Below are 18134 nucleotides of genomic sequence, written 5' to 3'. Positions count from 1 at the left end.
ATTATAATAGTGCGGTGTTTTATGATGCTGATTTCTTCTCGTTCTTTCCAAAAAGTTCATCCAAAAAATGAGTGCATGAGGAGCCAGTCTGGCTGTCGGTATGATGTACACAGACAGACTGTACCGATAATCAAGTAATTTGTCAACTTTTGCTACTTTCCATGTGTTCAACTCCTGTTCTCCCATTCTTTTATGAGTTTTTTCACCCATCTTCACTTCTAACCATTCAGTGGATAAATTTCTATGCCTAAATTGAATACAGCGTTTGGTTATCTCAGTGAAGCAGTGCCAGGGTACTGGAAAAACTTTGAAGATTTCAGACAGTGAATTTATGATTCTCCTTTATGGTCAGAGCCAGGAAGACTTTTGCTAAAGTTATAGCATCTTTTCCAGAGCAACTTTGGGGTAGACCATTTGATGTCGCGAGGCAAATTGTTTTTTTTTTGAAGAAAAGATTCAAAAGTGTATTCTTGGTGAAAAGTAAGGTTCAGGAAAAAAAATAGAAAAGATAGAAAAAAGAAGAAACCAAATCAATAATAGTGGCTGGTTTTGAAAAGAATTGTTACTTTCCAGAAAAAGATTATCAGGAGACACCATCTCACACCCCTCTCCTCCCCTCCCCTCCTCATTGGGATATGGAATGGTCCAGCCCTGCCTTGGTGAGTGCAATGAAATTCCCGCTGAAGCCGCATAATAGATAGCACTTTCATAAGTAGAGAGGGTGAATTGTATTTGTCACAAAGTGAAATTCAAACCTCCCTGTCAGAATATGGATGGGGAGGTGATGTATCCCCCTCTTGCTGACAAGGTTGACATCCCAGAATGTTTTTGTCATTTCCGATCAAGGTGTGTTATAGGTAATGATGTTAATATGTTACAATGATATGAGGCAAGAAAATTTTCCTAACTATGACAAAGTACCTGCACTGGACGTACAGAACTGCCTAGAGGCTGTAAGGACACCAGAGTACTGGGAACAAGGGGGACGGCTTTTTGTGAAAACTTCAAAGACATGTGTGAAGTAGAGCAATGTTTAAACTTGGGCTCTCTCAAGGATTAAAACACACACAGGTTTTTTGAAAACCATGAATAGGTTCTTGATCTTGTCAAATTGTCTCCATTGTTTCAGTAAAGTGTCTTGGATTCACCTATCAACAGCGAAAGATACACAAGACTCGGCTTGGCTTTCATCTCTGTGTTGATCAGTGCTTATCACAGCTCAATGAAGAGCTCCAATTATCTAACTGATTAGTAAACTAAGGGACAAGTGCCTCAACTCCTACTGGGAAAAAAGAGAGAAAGTCACCATGCCAACTGGTTTCATAACAAATGTTCATAACACGGGCAGGTGTGAAAGTCAATTTGTGGATCAGAGAGGGTTTGCTTTGGGATTGCTCAGGTGCTTGCTTGCACATAAGAATATATTAACAAAGGGCATTTAAAGATCATGCACTTTCAGCGATACCATCGGTAGAAGAAGTCTAAACAATGAGAGTGACTACTGGACAATGGCTGCTTTTAAGTTTCCCCTCTACCCTTAGGTTATATCTGTGAGGTCAAGTAGCTGTACACTAGGAGATTTTGAGCCACATTACTCATCTCAACCTGCTCCTATCACACCCTCCTCTCAACCTGCTCCTCTCACACCCTCCTCTCAACCTGCTCCTCTCACACCCTCCTCTCACTCCTCTCACACCCTCCTCTCAACCTGCTCCTCTCACACCCTCCTCTCAACCTGCTCCTCTCACACCCTCCTCTCAACCTGCTCCTCTCACACCCTCCTCTCAACCTGCTCCTCTCACACCCTCCTCTCAACCTGTTCCTCTCACACCCTCCTCTCAACCTGCTCCTCACACACCCTCCTCTCAACCTGCTACTCACACCCTCCTCTCAACCTGTTCCTCTCACACCCTCCTCTCAACCTGCTCCTCTCACACCCTCCTCTCAACCTGCTCCTCTCACACCCTCCTCTCAACCTGCTCCTCTCACACCCTCCTCTCAACCTGCTCCTCTCACACCCTCCTCTCAACCTGCTGCTCTCACACCCTCCTCTCAACCTGCTCCTCGCACACCCTCCTCTCAACCTGTTCCTCTCACACCCTCCTCTCAACCTGCTCCTATCACGCCCTTTTCAACCTGCTTCTCTCATACCCTCCTCTCAGCCTGCTCCTCTCACATCCTCCTCTCAGCCTGCTCCTCTCACAGTACACCCTTAAAACCGGTGACATAACTGCAGAGAAAATTTTATAAAGTACAGTACACTGCAGGTATACCTAAATGATAAATAACTTGATCTGTATGAAGTTAATGTACATTTAACCCTTTCACACAATGGTTTAACCCAAATCTATTGTTTTCAATCCTGATTGTAGACCTGTTCATTGGGAATGTGGGGATGAACATATTAAACTTTGTATTGTACACCTTGAATTATACTTAGTACAAAATTCTGCATCACTTGTCTGTAAATCAACATTCATAGATACATTGAAAGATAAATAGATAGGTAGATAGATTAAAGATTGATTGATTGATTGATTGATTGATTGACTGATTGATTGATTGATTACATACAGACAATTGAGTAGTAGAACAGTGAGAAGGTGAGGGAAAATAGGAGATCCCCAGTGCAAAGGATTTTAGAAATGAAAAATTGTAGAATGTAAACACATTGTCAGTGATTATTTCACCTAAAAAACATCGATGTATTTCTTTGATGTAAAGTCTTGCTTTATTATAATTAGAGTTTCATCAGATTCAATGAAAAATAGTCTTTGAGCTCACAGATCTCAGTACACTTGAAACTGACAAGACAAGATTGAAATTTGTTGAGTGTAGTGTAAACAAAAGTTGTAAAACTTTTAAGCTATGTATCATATGTCTTTTTCTTTTAATTTATACACACAACCATACATGCAAACATACACACATACATACAGATACGGTCCCTCCACTTTGGAGGGACTGTGATACAGACATGCAAACATACACACATACATCCTCATATACAAAAGTTTTTTATGAAATTGAGATGTCAAAATGATAATCTTTAGCAGAGAAATTCATGAGTAAACATTTAACTTTTGTTTGTTAGAATAATTCTGTACTAGGTGCTGTATGCTGTGTGAAAGTAGATTTCTTTTCCCCTCAGCGATTGTTTAGTACTTGGTTATTTATCCGTGTAAGCTTTTGAAATTTGAAGGAATTTGCGGAATTCTAGACAAAGTTAACATGTTGGCAGGACATCCTTGGAAGTCAAAAGCGATGATGTTTTGATGTCTGGTACCAAGGATTTGTTCAATAGATGTCAGAGTTCTGTTTTTGCTGCACATTTCAAATACACCTAAAGGTGTGACTGCAAGGCCTTCCCTTCATTATCAAGCTTCATTGATACCATGAGGTGCTTTGGTAAATTTGTAAAACAGTCCAATAATTTGACCACCCACTTTCTGTGTCATGTCTCACCTCAAAATGCTCTTTTCTTTGCATCACATACCATAAAGTATCCCCCCCCCCAAAAAAAAATGCATATTGGCATTTTAAACCAAACAAAACAAATATCAGAATAGTGAGGGCTGAAGTCGACTTTTAACAATGACAGCCAATGCTAGACTTGGAACCGTCTTTGCAATTAACTGGTCAACTGACAGTCCTGAAAAATAAGAGAATTCTTGTCAGTGCTATTGTTGACCTAGCAAAACAAAACAACTGTCGCTAATGACCGGTGTCTATTGCAATTTATGTATGGGTGCTAATTATAAACAGTATACTTTGAATGAAGTTATTGATGTTCAGTTACAATTAACAAATCATTTCATTTTAAACATCAGTGGCTGTTGGACCGTCAAGGAAAAAAATCAGCTTAATCACAATGCTATGTTTATTATATACTAGAAGAGTTTTTCTTTGGTCTTAAGGTAGTATGTACCTCAAAATTTAAAGTCTTGAACTTTTGCCAAACTTTCCGAAAAGAAACATTACACCAGTCCCTTTGGAAATCAAGGATAAAAATCAGCGGTCACCATGCAAGTTTGGTTTTAAAGAAACAAATTACCCAATATTTACAGATACTTGAAAATCAAAATGGCCACCATCACTGTGTTTACTCTGTTGAGAAAAGTGAAATTTTTCGATTTCACAAAAATAATCCAGTGAAAATTTTATGAACTCCATGACATGATCCCTCACTAGTGATAGACCAAAGACGAATTGTAAAAGTGAGTCTGAATATCTGTCCTCGAGGCGCATTCTACCCTTAATGTCGTGGCTTCCACAACAACAATCAGTCTAGGTTACAAGCACCATTAAAATGCATGCACCAATGTTTTGTCTCTGGGGGTGTAGGCATGAGTTGTTTGGGGCTTGAGAGGGCTCACAATCTGTGATATCCACAGGGAGTCTTTTTATATAAACATGCTTAATAATAGAGGTTTAAACTTTGCAAATAGAAAGCCAGTGGAAAAAGGTTAGAGGAGACTGTTACTTTTCGAAAAGTCTGTCTACACCAGTGGTAGTAGAATCAGTTGAAAAGTATTTTCAAATTAGACAGTAATATTATTTGATTTGAATGGAAATCAGAAATGAAGAGGACATTCCAGAATAATGAGTGATGCTCTGTTTAACCTGTTCACCCCCACTTCCCTGTAAACAGGTCCACACTCACCATTGATAACAATGGGTTTGGGCCAAACCATGGTGGTGAAAGGGTGAAAGTCTTGTTTGAAATGTTCACACTTCATTGATTGGAAACAAATTAATTCTGTGGCGTGAGTGGAATCAGGTTTGTCATTGATGGTACTTTCTGAGATATCTCATCAGTTGTGTGTCGCAATGTTTATGTCTTCTCCTTTCAATCAGCATTGTAATTTGGAAAGTCATCACCCAATTAGCAATGAAAAGACAATTAGTGTTCTTACACAATAAAAACAACAACTTTGTTTTTAATTTGAAGAAGTAAGGTTTTGATAGCTGTCCCACTGGGTGTGAACATCCCAGTGAAATGACAAGGTGTTAAAGACAGCTGCTGAAAGACAGCTGGCAGCCACGTGTGAAAGTTCTCAGTGCTGGCGAAGGTGTACCCTGTTACCGTGGTCATTTGGTGTCAACCTAACATTGATTATGTGTGTGCTGAGGGTTCTGTCAAGAGAAAGGGAGGACAGGATATGGATGAGTGAAGTCAGAAGATATAAAGATAATGAAGAAACACATACTGAAATCTTTCAGTAATTCATGCTGCATTATGTGTGTATAGTTATTCATGGAGTTTTTGTCTGTGTCGAAGTGGATCTCAGGCTTAAAGATATGTTGAAAATATTGAAACAATCAGTCCAGGTTACAAGCATAATTAAAATGCATGCACCAATGTTTTGTCTTTGGCGGTGTAGGCATGAGTTGTTTAAGGTGCTAAAAAAGGAACAGGGAAATTATGCCTGTCCATCCATGATGTGTCAGTTGCCGTGATTTAAAGTTTACCAATTTTACGATCAGCCAAATTTCTGTAAAAGCAACAAGTGAAAGACAGTAGTGACTCTACTTTTTCGGACTTGGCAGGAAAAAAAATCATTTGACTTCAGAAATGTAAGCTGTAACTATTAAGTTAATTGTAGATTCCCTGAAGCACACTGCTTTGCAATACCCAACCACTTTCTTGCCACTCATTATTTCCTTTACTCTGTTTTCCTAAAATGGGAAAATATCCTAGGTGTTCCAGAAAAGTAAATCACAAACAGTTTTGTCCCAACAAAAGGAAAGAATGCGTGTGTTATTTTCCATCCAGATCAACAAACTGGCAGGCAACATTAACGTTGCCCTTGTTCTGATCCCTCAGGGCATACATAAACAGTCTATTTTTTTGACCCAATACCTGAAAAGATGTTTTTCAACTGAGAAAAAAAGTCAAACAAGGTATTACATGTACAAGATCGAGTTAAATAGCATTGAAGGCTTGAAAGTATATGATGGTGATTCAGTGGAAATTGGAAAAATGAGCAAAAACAAGATTATGTATCGTTTTCCTGACATATGTGACAAATGAAATGACTTCATTTGCTGTCATTGTCAGTCTCACTGAACACTCGTCTCGGTGCATCTCAGACAGCTTTCTTGACATTTGAAATGACTTCATTAGCTCTGATTGGCCATGGACATATGAAATTTGACTTCATTAGCTCTCATTGGCCTGTCTCATAGCACAGACTTCTCAGTGCATATCACGCAGCTTTCTGGACAAATGAAATGACGTCATTAGCTGTCATTAGCCATGGACATATGAAATGACTTCATTAGCTCATTGGTCAGTCTCATTGAACAAACTTCTCAGTGCATACAGTATTGCCCTCTAACTAAGGAGCTATTTAATTCAATTTAAGAATCTGGAAATTTCTTTGCTTTGTCCCTACAACTGTGAACAGTATTTATATCGGATAACATTTTCATATGTGAAAGAGAAGTTCCTGAAGTCAGAAGTGTGTCAATCTAGCATTAAGGGCACACTGACCTCATTGTCATACATCTTATGTGTCACACAAAACTCACTCTCTCCCCTCAAAACCAGACTTAAACATGCAGGTTTTTGTCTAGCAAGAACACTTGAGATTTGCAGACTGCTCTAGCCCAGGGTTCTGAGCATACGGGTATTCTGAGTATTAACTTGAATATCACCAGTCAACTGAAGTTTGTTGACAAGATACATGAATTCTCTCTTGACAGAGGTCATTGTGAACTTGGTCATTTTGAAAGTCAAAAATTGTCTTTTTCAGTCCCTAATACTATAGGATTTTTCCAGCAATAAAACTGCAGTTGAAACAAGCAAACTCTTTACTATGCCCTGAGGCATTGAAATATTAATATTATTAGTCAGACTTAAACAACTGAGTTACATGAGTTGGTAGCATAACATATGTTTGTTTTAAAAACTTATTTAAAAATGATGAAAATGTTATCAAAACTTATTTTTGATAACATTTATATTATTTTTGTTTTTAAAACAAACATATATTGTCTAATGCTTTTTTTCTGTCGACAACAATATTACACTATTCACACATGACAGGATTTTGGTAGTAGAATAAGGGACTACGTTTTACAAACAGAATGGAAATGATGGAGAATGCATGAAGTTACTGCAGCCACTGGATCTTCAATGTACACTGGTTGTCTTCATGGTCCAACAGTTTGAAGGGACTAATAATTCCCCTAATAGATTGTCTGGTTCCCCAGAGTGATGTCCCTCTGGCAGAAACCAATGAAACGTAGAAACGTTTGGTTTCTGTACACCAAGGACACATGTCGTAAAGGTGTCTTTCTGTGGATGGCTACACCCATGGTATTTTACTGTAAAGCGCCGTGTAACCTTCTTGAGACAGCGTGTTTGGTTTCTTTATTATCAAAGCAAAATTAGACTTGACTTCTGCAAATAACATAGTACCTCAGATTCTTTTATGGCAGGACACACAAAAAAGGTTCAAATTGTTCAACTGTCGGCCATGGTTTCATTCAACAAGCAATGGTCTCTCTTACAAATTCTGCGTAAGGTTTTTGAAAAAAAGAGCGGAAGAAGAAAACAGTAGGTCGTCTGCATGAAAAGGAACAAACAGTTTTCAGTAAAACACTGTAATGTCAAGTTCTGTCAACATTGAAATTTGGTGAAAAATTTTCACCGATTTCAAATTGCCTGTTTACAATGAATTGGTTTCTTAATGAAGATTGTATACTTGATGTTACTGGGCCTTTATGCCCGTTTGTTACGAGTATGGACGGTCATCAACCAGCAGTCTGTGTCATGAAAGGTCATGCACAGAAAAATAGGAACATTGCTTTGATGGTCTTTTCTGATGAGCAAGCTTTGCAGTACACAGCCAAGGAATGATTGAACTTGTAGTTGTTGTGTAGTGACTGTACGCAAAGATAGGCAAACCTTGATCAAGTACATCACGGAATCGATAGTAAATGTGAGTAGTTGTGGTGAAGTTCGTTGACTTCCAATTTAATTAAATGCTGTTTGTCATGGTATTGTAAAGCTCAGCTACACAGCTCATTGCTGGCAAACAGTCCTTCCTGTTCTGTTATTTGGACAAAACTTTGTCAAAAGCCGGCCTACTTACAGTTGACATTGAGAAAAGTTTCCAATGTCAAAGTTGCATGGTGAGTTTGTTTGGTTTAGAATTCACATAAGCATAATTGTTTGGTAGATACAGTAAGATTCACATGGTGATTTTCATCCTTTTCCAGTTAGGCTCAAGGACTAATATGAAAATGAGCCTGCAACCGATCCGGCCTTCTTTTCTAAATCAAATTTTTGTTATTTTTTGCTGTGATTTGCTGGTCCGTTGAACCACTAACAACAAATAAACATTAGATCCTGGGTAAAAAAATCATGGTCCCTGGACCCTGGACCACAGGTTTGCCCAGCTCTGTTCTATTTATATGTTAGCCTTCCACTCATTTCAGCATTGGTCTTTGCAGTCTTTCCTAATCATTTTCTCTCCGAAAACCTTAGATTTAGCCATCCCTGACCGAGCAAATTACTTTTGATGTAACTTAAGTACATGTCCAACTAACTCCTGTGAAAACTAAGCACAACCTTGGATTAGAATTACCCAGCCTGTATGCTTTTAGAGAAAAGAAAATGGTTTCAAATCTGGCCAAAGTTAATTGACGTGTAAAAACATGTAATTTACAGCAAAAATAACAAAAACAAGTCTTTTCTTGAAAATTCTGAAAAGTTTCCAGTGATGTAAAGGATACCATCGACTTGAATATTAGACAGCTGATAGAAAATTTAGCCGTGTATATTTTAGAATCTTTAGAATATGGATTAGTAGAGAAAATAATGATGCTAAATCAGATGTGTAAAGAGTTTGAGATGAAGAGGATTAACTAACAGCTGAGGTATTTTAATCCTATTAATGGTATTAATTCAAGGAAAGACTTGGGTGAGGTCACCAAGGTCACAGTGTTGCCAATTAGGCAGTTAAGTGTGACTAACATTGCCAACCTTGATACTTTATTGTGGGTGTCTTCTGAACTACATACAAGGTGGGGGTCAATTTTAGGGTGGAAAGGTACAAAATTAACAAGTGAAAGGTGATTTTAGAGGTGACAGGGAAACTGAAGATTGACAGAAAAGAATCAGGCGTTAGAGATTTTGGTCAGTATCAATCCTACTGTAGTTTTCAATCCCATGCCCTCACATCACTTCATTTTCATTTCATTTACTGGTTGTATCTTTACCTTTTAATTTCCTGATGAAATCTGCACCAGGGACAATGTGAGTACGGTCACTCAACGGTCCATACCCAGTAAAAGTTAAAATCCCACTGACTGGAATGCAGCTTTTCCAGTCATAAACTTAAAATACAACTGACTGGAATGCAGCTTTTCCAGTCATGTGTATACTGTCAGCCAACTCACTTTTGATCTGCATTCAAAATGTCAAGTTTATCTCGCTTTGTGTGTCAATTCTGAAACTCCTAATAGTATGCTGTCCCCAAAATGTGGCACATTGATCTCAGTGTGTTCTGACCTTCAATTGCCAACTGTAACATCATCAATCTACTGTACCCTATAATGGTAACAAGAGTTTATTTTCACAAGCATTACCGTGTCATTGCCAAGTTTACAGCCTGTCATCATGGACTGATCCACAAGTAGGCGGAGGTTATCTCACTAACCTTTATTAGTTTCATCCATATCGTTATACAGAACTGGCTGAAACATAAGTCACAATCTGGTCATACATCATCACCCCTTTTTTCACATTGGTCAAGTCCGTATGATTTACACTTTGGAATAAACCAAAGGTACAGTGATGATCATAAAGTTAAAAGGTTGTTCAAGGTTGTTGTCAAATCAAGTGTATCTTCTTCAGTGATTATCCAAGCATAAAGCTAAAGTTCAATGTCTTCATAAGGACATTCTGGTTGAATTATTGGCTTTTTAACGGTATCGTGGTTTCATATTGATGTCAGTGAACAAGATTTAGAAACGGAAGCTTGTACTTCTATACTGGCTGTGCCCAGCCAGCCAATTGAACTTGAAGGCCATTGAACTTGCTTAATTGTGAACTTTATTCAACAAATCTTATTTTGAGTTAAATGCCTTGAGTTTCACGATTCATGTCAAATGAGTATAATCCAAACCAACTGTTTTAATTTTGAACAAGATACACCAGTAGTTTCAACCATTTATCCTCCCCTACCCCTAATGCAAGTCAATAGACTGGTACTTCTACCACTTCACTGTATAATAGGAATATTCCTCAGCATAAAACCAGCCACTCAGCACTCTCTCTCACTCTCTGACTTTTCACACTTCTACTTTTGTGATAAACCCTTCAGGAAACTCTCAGATGCTGAAATTTTTTGATGTTCTATGTGTCTTGGTCAAAATACCCCAGCCGTGAGGCACTATCAGAGATAGCCACCTAGCAGGACATTGGTATGAAAATCTACGTCCGTCTGCTGAAAGACCCTCCTTGTTTAAGTTCAATAGAGAGGTGTTGGTCTGTAGTGAAAGTGCCTTTATTATCTCTGAAGGAGCAGTCAAAGGATTTAAGACAGTCAGGAGATTCTGTAAGGACATTTGAATCCTTTCAAAATGTAAGAGAATGGATTCTGGAAAAAAAATCTGTGACTTTGAAAGTTAATTCACCTTGTGCAAGGTTCTCTTGAAATCTAATCAAGGTCTATATGCAGATCTACTACCACTTCACCAACTGATCTTTTTTCACCTTCTTATTGGCTTGCAATTTTACCTGGCAATAGCTCATTCCACTATTTGATACTCCCTTTATCCATTGTATTCTTGCCTGTACATTTTTACGTTTGAAGAATGGAATCGTCATCCAGAGTTATACTGCTACTGTCCATTTAAATTAGGCAAAGTGTGTCAAGATGAGCCTCTACTGTGTTGATACCTGACTTCAGAAAGGAGCAGTCTTGTTTTAACTGCATGAAAACCCAATAATTTAGATAAATTCACATTAATGAGTTGCCTGTATTATAGTGTAATACACGTGTATTCACATGAATCCACATGAATACAGGCTTGCTGAATACAAAAAATGGATTCTTGACTGTATTCATCTGTATATGCACTCTTCAGCTAAAATACAGGCAATAATCCATGTTAATACAGTAAGTATTATAGGGTTTTCATGCAGTGTTGTTTTAAAATTTAGTTTCTGCCCTTCTGAGGGTGTTTTTCCCGCCCCAGGGCTGTCACCTTGCTAAAGTCTGTCCTTTCAACTGAGCTATAGTGTTACTGTTTTGGTCCAAGTCACTGCAGAGCTCTCCTTGGTGTACTGACTACTCTTACAAAATCCTGGTCAAATTTAAATGTCTAGGATGTTTTCAATTCCTTAGGGCTTACTTTCCACTCTGTTGTGGTTCCCGAAGTTCATGAAAAGTGGCGGTTTTCCCGCACCAGGGAGTTGCATGCCTGTGATGTGGAGTATTGATAGGATATAGTGTTCTGACACTGTACACAACATTTTAACTTTGTAATTGCAGAAGGGGTGTGCAAGTTCTAGTCAGACTATGTTTAAGGAAAACTTGACTGTGCTTTTATTTGAATCAAATGCTTACCTTACATTCAAATTTATCACAGTCTACAATGTGTTATTGCATTGAACAATATCAAGAAGGCATTGGAAACATGAAGATGTCATGTTATTTGGACTCTAGAGGGCGCCCCCACTTTGGTGGCGTCTGTAGCTCAGATGAGGTTGAAGCCAGTGCAGAGGGGATATCCATTTTATAGTATGATGTACAGCATCAAATGTAATGTTAGAAAGCTTTAAACTTATGTTGTGTATTTTATTAATACTTTAGATACCAATGAATGTCAGAGGAACAACGGTGGCTGCCAACAGGGCTGTTGTAACACCATCGGAAGCTTCTACTGTAAATGTTCTCCAGGATATCAAATGGATGCGGATGGCAGAACTTGTAAAGGTAACTCTCATTGGCTAGTTTGTGTCATGTGATGTACAGTATGCATAGAATTTGATTGGCTTTCAGCATTTCTTGTTTCCAATGATCATACAAATTCTCAAACTCAAGCAAATGAGAGCCATACCCAGATCAATTGTAATGTAAAAAAGTTGTTCATTAAGATCGATTTCAATGTTGAAAGAAGGCATATTTGATCTGTCCTGTGAAGACCTCAAGGCTTGCTGATAGCTATAAACTTAAAGTTCCATTACCTTTAAGTTGTGATGTATCTGCCTGTACTTTTTTCTATTTATATCAAAGTGACAGTTACTTACTGTTATCCCGAAATCGGGTTAAAGGCCTTGGACACAGATATTGGGACTTTAAACCTTGAACAATGTTTTTTCGCCTACCACTTGTGGGGGCTCATTTTGAAGCTTATGAAGTAAATAAAGTTTTCACAAGCTTAGTTTTGTGAAAATCAAGAATTTTATTTCCCCTTATAGAGATAGCACAGGTGTGGCAGCCATTTTGAATTTCAATTATCAGTAAAATTGGTTTATTTGTCTACTTCCAAAATTTGTACTCTTCTTCCATTTGTGAGTGGTAATTTCTTGCTGTCTTCCCGAAATGAGTTTAGATATCAAGTGTTCAATGGATTAAAGGTATACTGTCACCTGTTCCAATTTTGCCACAGTTACCATGGAAAGAGAAAATCTAACCAATCACAGATTTTAAGCGGGTGACCGCTTTTCAAAAACAGCGCCCTCACACGGGCATTTTGGATACCAAGGAACGCCCCTTTTACCATATATGGGCATATTTAGATTACAGGTGACTGTATACCTTTAACAGAGCCCTTAGTGTATATTTAGATTACAGGTGACTGTATACCTTTAACAGAGCCCTTAGTGTATATTGCCCAGTGACATTGTTGACATGTTAAGCCACTTCAGAGAGTAGATTAAGAAGAAAAGTATTTATTTTACATTAAAAAAACATTAAAAATATTGCAAAGTTAGAAAATCAAAAGTTACAGCTGCATTTAAATACCAAAGACCAGTCGTTGAACACCTTATGACAAGGTATGCTGCTCAATTCATAAGTTTTCTCTCTTAAGCATAAACATTTTTGTTGTGAATTTTTATGCGTCCATCCTCGAAATAATTGATGTCACGTATTTTTCCAACAAAGTAAGGAATATATGATGCACTGTGTTTTCTGTTTGTAAACATAGAATTCAATGAGTGTGAAGTCAATAATGGAGGATGTCAGTATTTGTGTTCCAACTCGGGCGGTGGATATCGTTGCCAGTGCCCGGAGGGGCAACAGTTACACTCTGATGGCAGATCCTGTGTGGGTAAGTCAACCTTGAAGAATTTCATCCCTGAACTCCCCTCTTACAAGGCTGAAGGGGACATTGGCACACAGTGGGGAGGAGGCTGATCTATGTTACATCGCTGTAGGGGCGAGGGAGATATCCTCAGGCATTTCAATTAAATTCTTCCCTTTAAAAGATCGTTTTCCTAAATTGTGTAGGACTGAAAAATCTTTTACATATGCCAAGATTTGTGCTGTAATTGCAACAAAATATGTCTTGTCTTTAGAAAAAATCTGTCAGCAGTGTATCTTTTACACATGCCTTGAAAAACCCTGAAATTTTATTTTGATATTGTACACTGAAGTACTGCAGAGGTCAGCTTTTTTCAGATACCTGAAACTGGTTGAAAGTACTGAAAGAGCCTCTAAAACTAACAAGTTGTCCTTTTTTCCATCGGCAAAGCATTCCATGAGAGTCCCTGTGGTGTAAGGGAAAGCTTTGGCCTGAACCATGTACAGGGTGACCCTTTTTCCGGGAAGTCGGAGAGGCTTTTAGGCGGAAAGTGGGACGAATTCTCTTTGATGAATAAACTGTAAATTGGACAGCTGTGTAAAGCTCGCCTTCAAAATGAATTGATGACTGTGATCCAATGTTGTATGGGAACATCCAGTGAGTGCAGAATTGATGTCTGTATTTGCAAAATCCCCGTTTGCGGCAAGATGTCACCATTGTAATTTACTGACTTTCAAGTTTGTCAAATGTGTTTTTCACTAAACAAATTCTCAGATCTCTTTCTGCAATTAAGTGTGATAATCCTCAGTCTTAAAAATGCTTTAGATTTTGAAAATTCTGTTTTTCCTTATCTTTGACGCTGGAGATAATAAGTAGAGGAAGACATACATTATTATGAAGAGGCTGCATTTGCTATGAAATCTTAGTAGTAAGAGTTTTCTAGAGATTCATCCACTGGATTTCCGTAAAACAGAAGATTTAACGTGTATCTAAGGAGATCATCTGTCATGTTTCAACATAGAGTGAAAAAACTAACCTACTTGTACTAGTAGTGTAGATTCCAGTAAATACTCTTCGGGAAAACCTTGCATGTATAACAGTGAATATGACAAACACAGATACTGAAGAAAAAATGTTCTCTATAAATATTGCACTGCATATTCTTTCTGATTTTGGCCATGGTGCTCCAGTATCGTTCCTAGCGCATCTTTTGAAGGAGATTTCCATTCAGAATTCTTTAGTTTGCAACTTACAAGCTGGATACACAAGATTTTTCACGTACCATTTCTAACTTTCCAGTTGGGTCTTTTTCCAAATCCTATCTCCGAGCAGTAAACCCTGATAACTGTGCCTTCGGTACGTTGGCACTGTGCTGTGATTTGAGTTCTGTTGTGGTGATTTGAAAGCCACTTGACTGGTCTCTATCTGTTGATTGTGATGGGCTTTTCATTACCACTCAGATTCCAAATTCTGCTCATAATTATTTTGCAGTTGGTTCTCCATCACTATCCTCAATAAAACTTTGTATCAATCACATTTAAAGGTTTCAGAATACTTGTACTTGTTATGTAGAACTTCAAATTTATCTGTCAAACATAGTGTGTCGAAACAGCACACAAAAAATATTAAGTAGTTATTATAAGATAGTCAAAGAGGTATGTTTAGCTCAATCTAGCTACAGTATACAAATTTGTTGGCGGCTCATTTTATTTTTTTTTGAATGAGAAAAGTTTCTGATAAAAGTTCAAACAGGAGTTCAGTTCCAACTTTTATGTTTATTGCAGCTTATTTGGAATGTCATCAAATGTTGAAAAGCCTCTCAAGTGAATTTTATCATTCTTTATAAATGTTGGTATTTTTAGCGGAGAAGGAAAAGCCATAATAAATTTTAAGTACAAGGATCAGAGAATTTACAACATGCTGTGTCCTCAAATGACCCAGCCACAGCTGTTGTGAAATTACTTGGCTGCCGCCTGTGAAATTTCCAGAGGATTGAGTCTTTTTCTAGTCTTTGAGATAAACATTCTTACCGCCCAGGTAACCAAAGTGTTATTATGGCACCTAGCGCAGATGTTTTCAAATTTGAAGACAATAGTGTGGAAAAAGTGGTAAATTGTCGGTCAATTTAAGCCAGGAATCTCTTAAAGTTAAAAATAGAAAAAAAAGTGTAAATCACGCTGTGATTTTGCCCAATTAGCACCTGCAAATACTGCTTTGCAGTTACAGTGATATTGATGAAATCCCACCATAAATCAGAACGTAAGTGTTTAAAAACTGTTTCCCATCTGGACAATTTTCTGCACCGACAAAACCTTAAATTGTCATTACCGTCTCCACAGCCTTCATCAATCCTCACTTAGTTGCATTGTTAGCTTCAGAGGCAAGCAGACTCTGAGCCATTTTCCGGAGTAAGCCACTCTCGGAAGATGGTTTTCATCTTCAGTTCTCCTTTATCCTCAATGGTACATTTGGTCACGCTCACTGCACACCCTTTCACGTCACCTTTCTTCCTTGTGTATACAAGGGGCAAAGTATTTATGGCGGCAAGTGGAAATTCTGCTCAAAACACTGTAAATTAAATTAGCTGTGTTTGCCCCTCTTACAAGAACCCGTGTAACTATAAAGGGCAAAACACATTGCGTCTTGTGTCAGTTTCCCCAGAGCCTTCATCATGCGTGCTTATAGATTGCGCAGTCTTTTCATTCTGGTCGTAAGTTTTGGAACGTTCGTGATTTGCGAAGGACAGTGGCACCCATTTCACAACAAGAAAGTGTGTGTCAAGAAGAACAAGGGTATGGTGAGACTGTTGATCTAATCTGTCACTGAGAGAAAACTTTAGACGTCTTTGAACTCCGTGTGTTTTCCGTTCAAAATTTATGAAGTTCTGGAAAGTTTCACATGGAGAGACTGAACTGCATATACAACAAATCAGGGTCCTTTGTAAATGGTGCTCAGTTTTGCTGCACGGTTAATTTATTGCATGGTCAATTTTTTTTTTCTGTCTCTCTCTTTTTCTAGTCGTGAATGGTTGCAGCGTAAACAACGGCGGATGTGATCAGAGATGTATCCCTCACACTGGTGGACACTTCAGCTGTCACTGCAATCCGGGATATCGACTGGGTACAAACGGCAAATCATGCGAAGGTAACGGATTCATCTGGCAATCCTATAAAATAATATGGAATAATTTTGACTAGATTTCTTCATTCTGAGAGCAAGAAAGAGCATGGATGATTTCATATCAAAGCAATATCAGCACGTTCAATCATTTTCAATTGCAAATATTGAAATAGAAGTTGCACAAATATGATTGATGGAAAGATGATAAAGTGTGACAGGGAAAGGTAATACAAGGAATTTTTATTTCAAGAAAGTTGATTAAAGGTAAGAGATTATGAGACGGAATAGATAAGAAGTGAGAGCAATGACGCTAGGTTTAAGTGTGACAGTTTGTGTGAGATGGCAGTTTTGTGTTTGATGTACAAACAGATTTTGACATTTATGGATACATTGCATGGGTTTAGTTTGGCTGTCAGTAAAAATAACAGTATCATTGTTTCTGATTGAGTGGTTCCATTTCCAAAATCTAACAGCCCATTTTCTAGCTGGAGAAATCACAAAACCAGTGAAACTGATAGTTTCACACGTCATTGTGTAAGATGTAACTGTCGTATGGTCCTATATATAGTCCTTGTCTCGAATACGATAGGATGTCATGTACAAGCGTGAATCCTGGAACACTGGCAGTAGTTCGGTTTCAATAGACTACTGTATATTGTACTCTTTGGTGATTGATTTTAGTGGGTGTAAATCCATCCAAAACTTCAAGTTGTGTTTTATTTGTTTAATTGATAGGTAACTGCATCAATGAATCCCAGAACGGGATGCATTATATCACCCACAAACTTTGTACACACTTGGCGCAACACTCCGGTTTTTAAAATGTGTCTGTTACATGTTTGTTTTAACAGTTGCAAATCCGTGTAGCATAAACAACGGAGGCTGTTCTCAAAAATGTATCTCCTACGGAACCAGTAGAGTTGGCTGCCAGTGTTATCCTGGTTACCGCCTAGGATTTGATGGAAAAACCTGTGAAGGTAATTGAACAAAATTTTCAGCTTTGTTCAACCAGTTGTCATTTCACCTGTAAAGCTGAAATACAAAGTCTTTGTGTGGTATACTTTCCTAGAGTATGAAAACTTATGTTAGCTATAGCTTATACGACATTGAAACTACTAGATAGCAGACGTGGCAATGCACATTTTTCAATTTCAAAGTGGCATCGTCTTTTTGTAGCATTTTATACATCTTATTTTGATGCATACAATCAATATTTTGATCTTGAAATTATGTGCAGAAACAGCAAAATTGAGAAAGAAATCAGTAGTTTGAAGTGTAACTTTTGAATTTGATCTTTCATGATTATTTCTGATTCTGAGTAAACACGCTCTACAGGGTGCCATCTTTCTAGTTGATGCTTTTCTAGGGAGTCAGCAAGAAGCAAGACATTGGCCAATACACGATGTCATGTGGTTTGTGAATGCATCAGAACTCCATAGCTCAGTCTATATAGGTGTACCCGTGACAACTTTTTCGATCTCTGGTACTTACATGTACAACTCGCAGGGCGATCAGATTACAAAGTTCTCATAAAACCTAATCGTGTTTACAACAGTTTCACATGATCTGTGCAAAGATACGAGTTAAAATATTGACTGTTTGTATTGACGTAACATGCTTAAAATATGTCACAAAAAGCCATTGCCTCTTTCAGTTCTCATATAAGAAGGATCAGTTTGATCATCAAATTAAAAATGTGGTGAAATATCACAATTATGATGAGATTGAAAGTATATGAAGTTGTAATG

The 18134-nt window shown here is 37.9% G+C and overlaps 1 protein-coding gene and 1 long non-coding RNA gene across 3 annotated transcripts in view; one reads left to right on the top strand and one right to left on the bottom strand.

Moving 5' to 3' along the window:
* The window catches only part of LOC139137422 (multiple epidermal growth factor-like domains protein 6), a 118821-nt gene that overhangs the window by 66297 nt on the left and 34390 nt on the right, over nt 1–18134 (top strand). For both annotated transcript variants that reach the window (XM_070705517.1, XM_070705518.1), the window contains exons 6-9: nt 11832–11954; nt 13171–13293; nt 16285–16410; nt 17238–17363. In XM_070705517.1, the coding sequence (XP_070561618.1) occupies nt 11832–11954; nt 13171–13293; nt 16285–16410; nt 17238–17363 (498 nt within the window). The remainder of the gene's footprint in view (nt 1–11831; nt 11955–13170; nt 13294–16284; nt 16411–17237; nt 17364–18134) is intronic.
* LOC139137423 (uncharacterized) overlaps nt 1–18134 on the bottom strand; it is an 84703-nt gene that overhangs the window by 55236 nt on the left and 11333 nt on the right. The gene's annotated exons all lie outside the window — the stretch shown is intronic.

Source organism: Ptychodera flava, chromosome 7 (assembly GCF_041260155.1).
Source record: "Ptychodera flava strain L36383 chromosome 7, AS_Pfla_20210202, whole genome shotgun sequence".
In the NCBI taxonomy this organism is placed as follows: Eukaryota; Metazoa; Hemichordata; class Enteropneusta; family Ptychoderidae; genus Ptychodera; species Ptychodera flava.
Note: the sequence above shows the minus strand (reverse complement) of the source record. Positions and strands in the feature narration are given on the sequence as shown.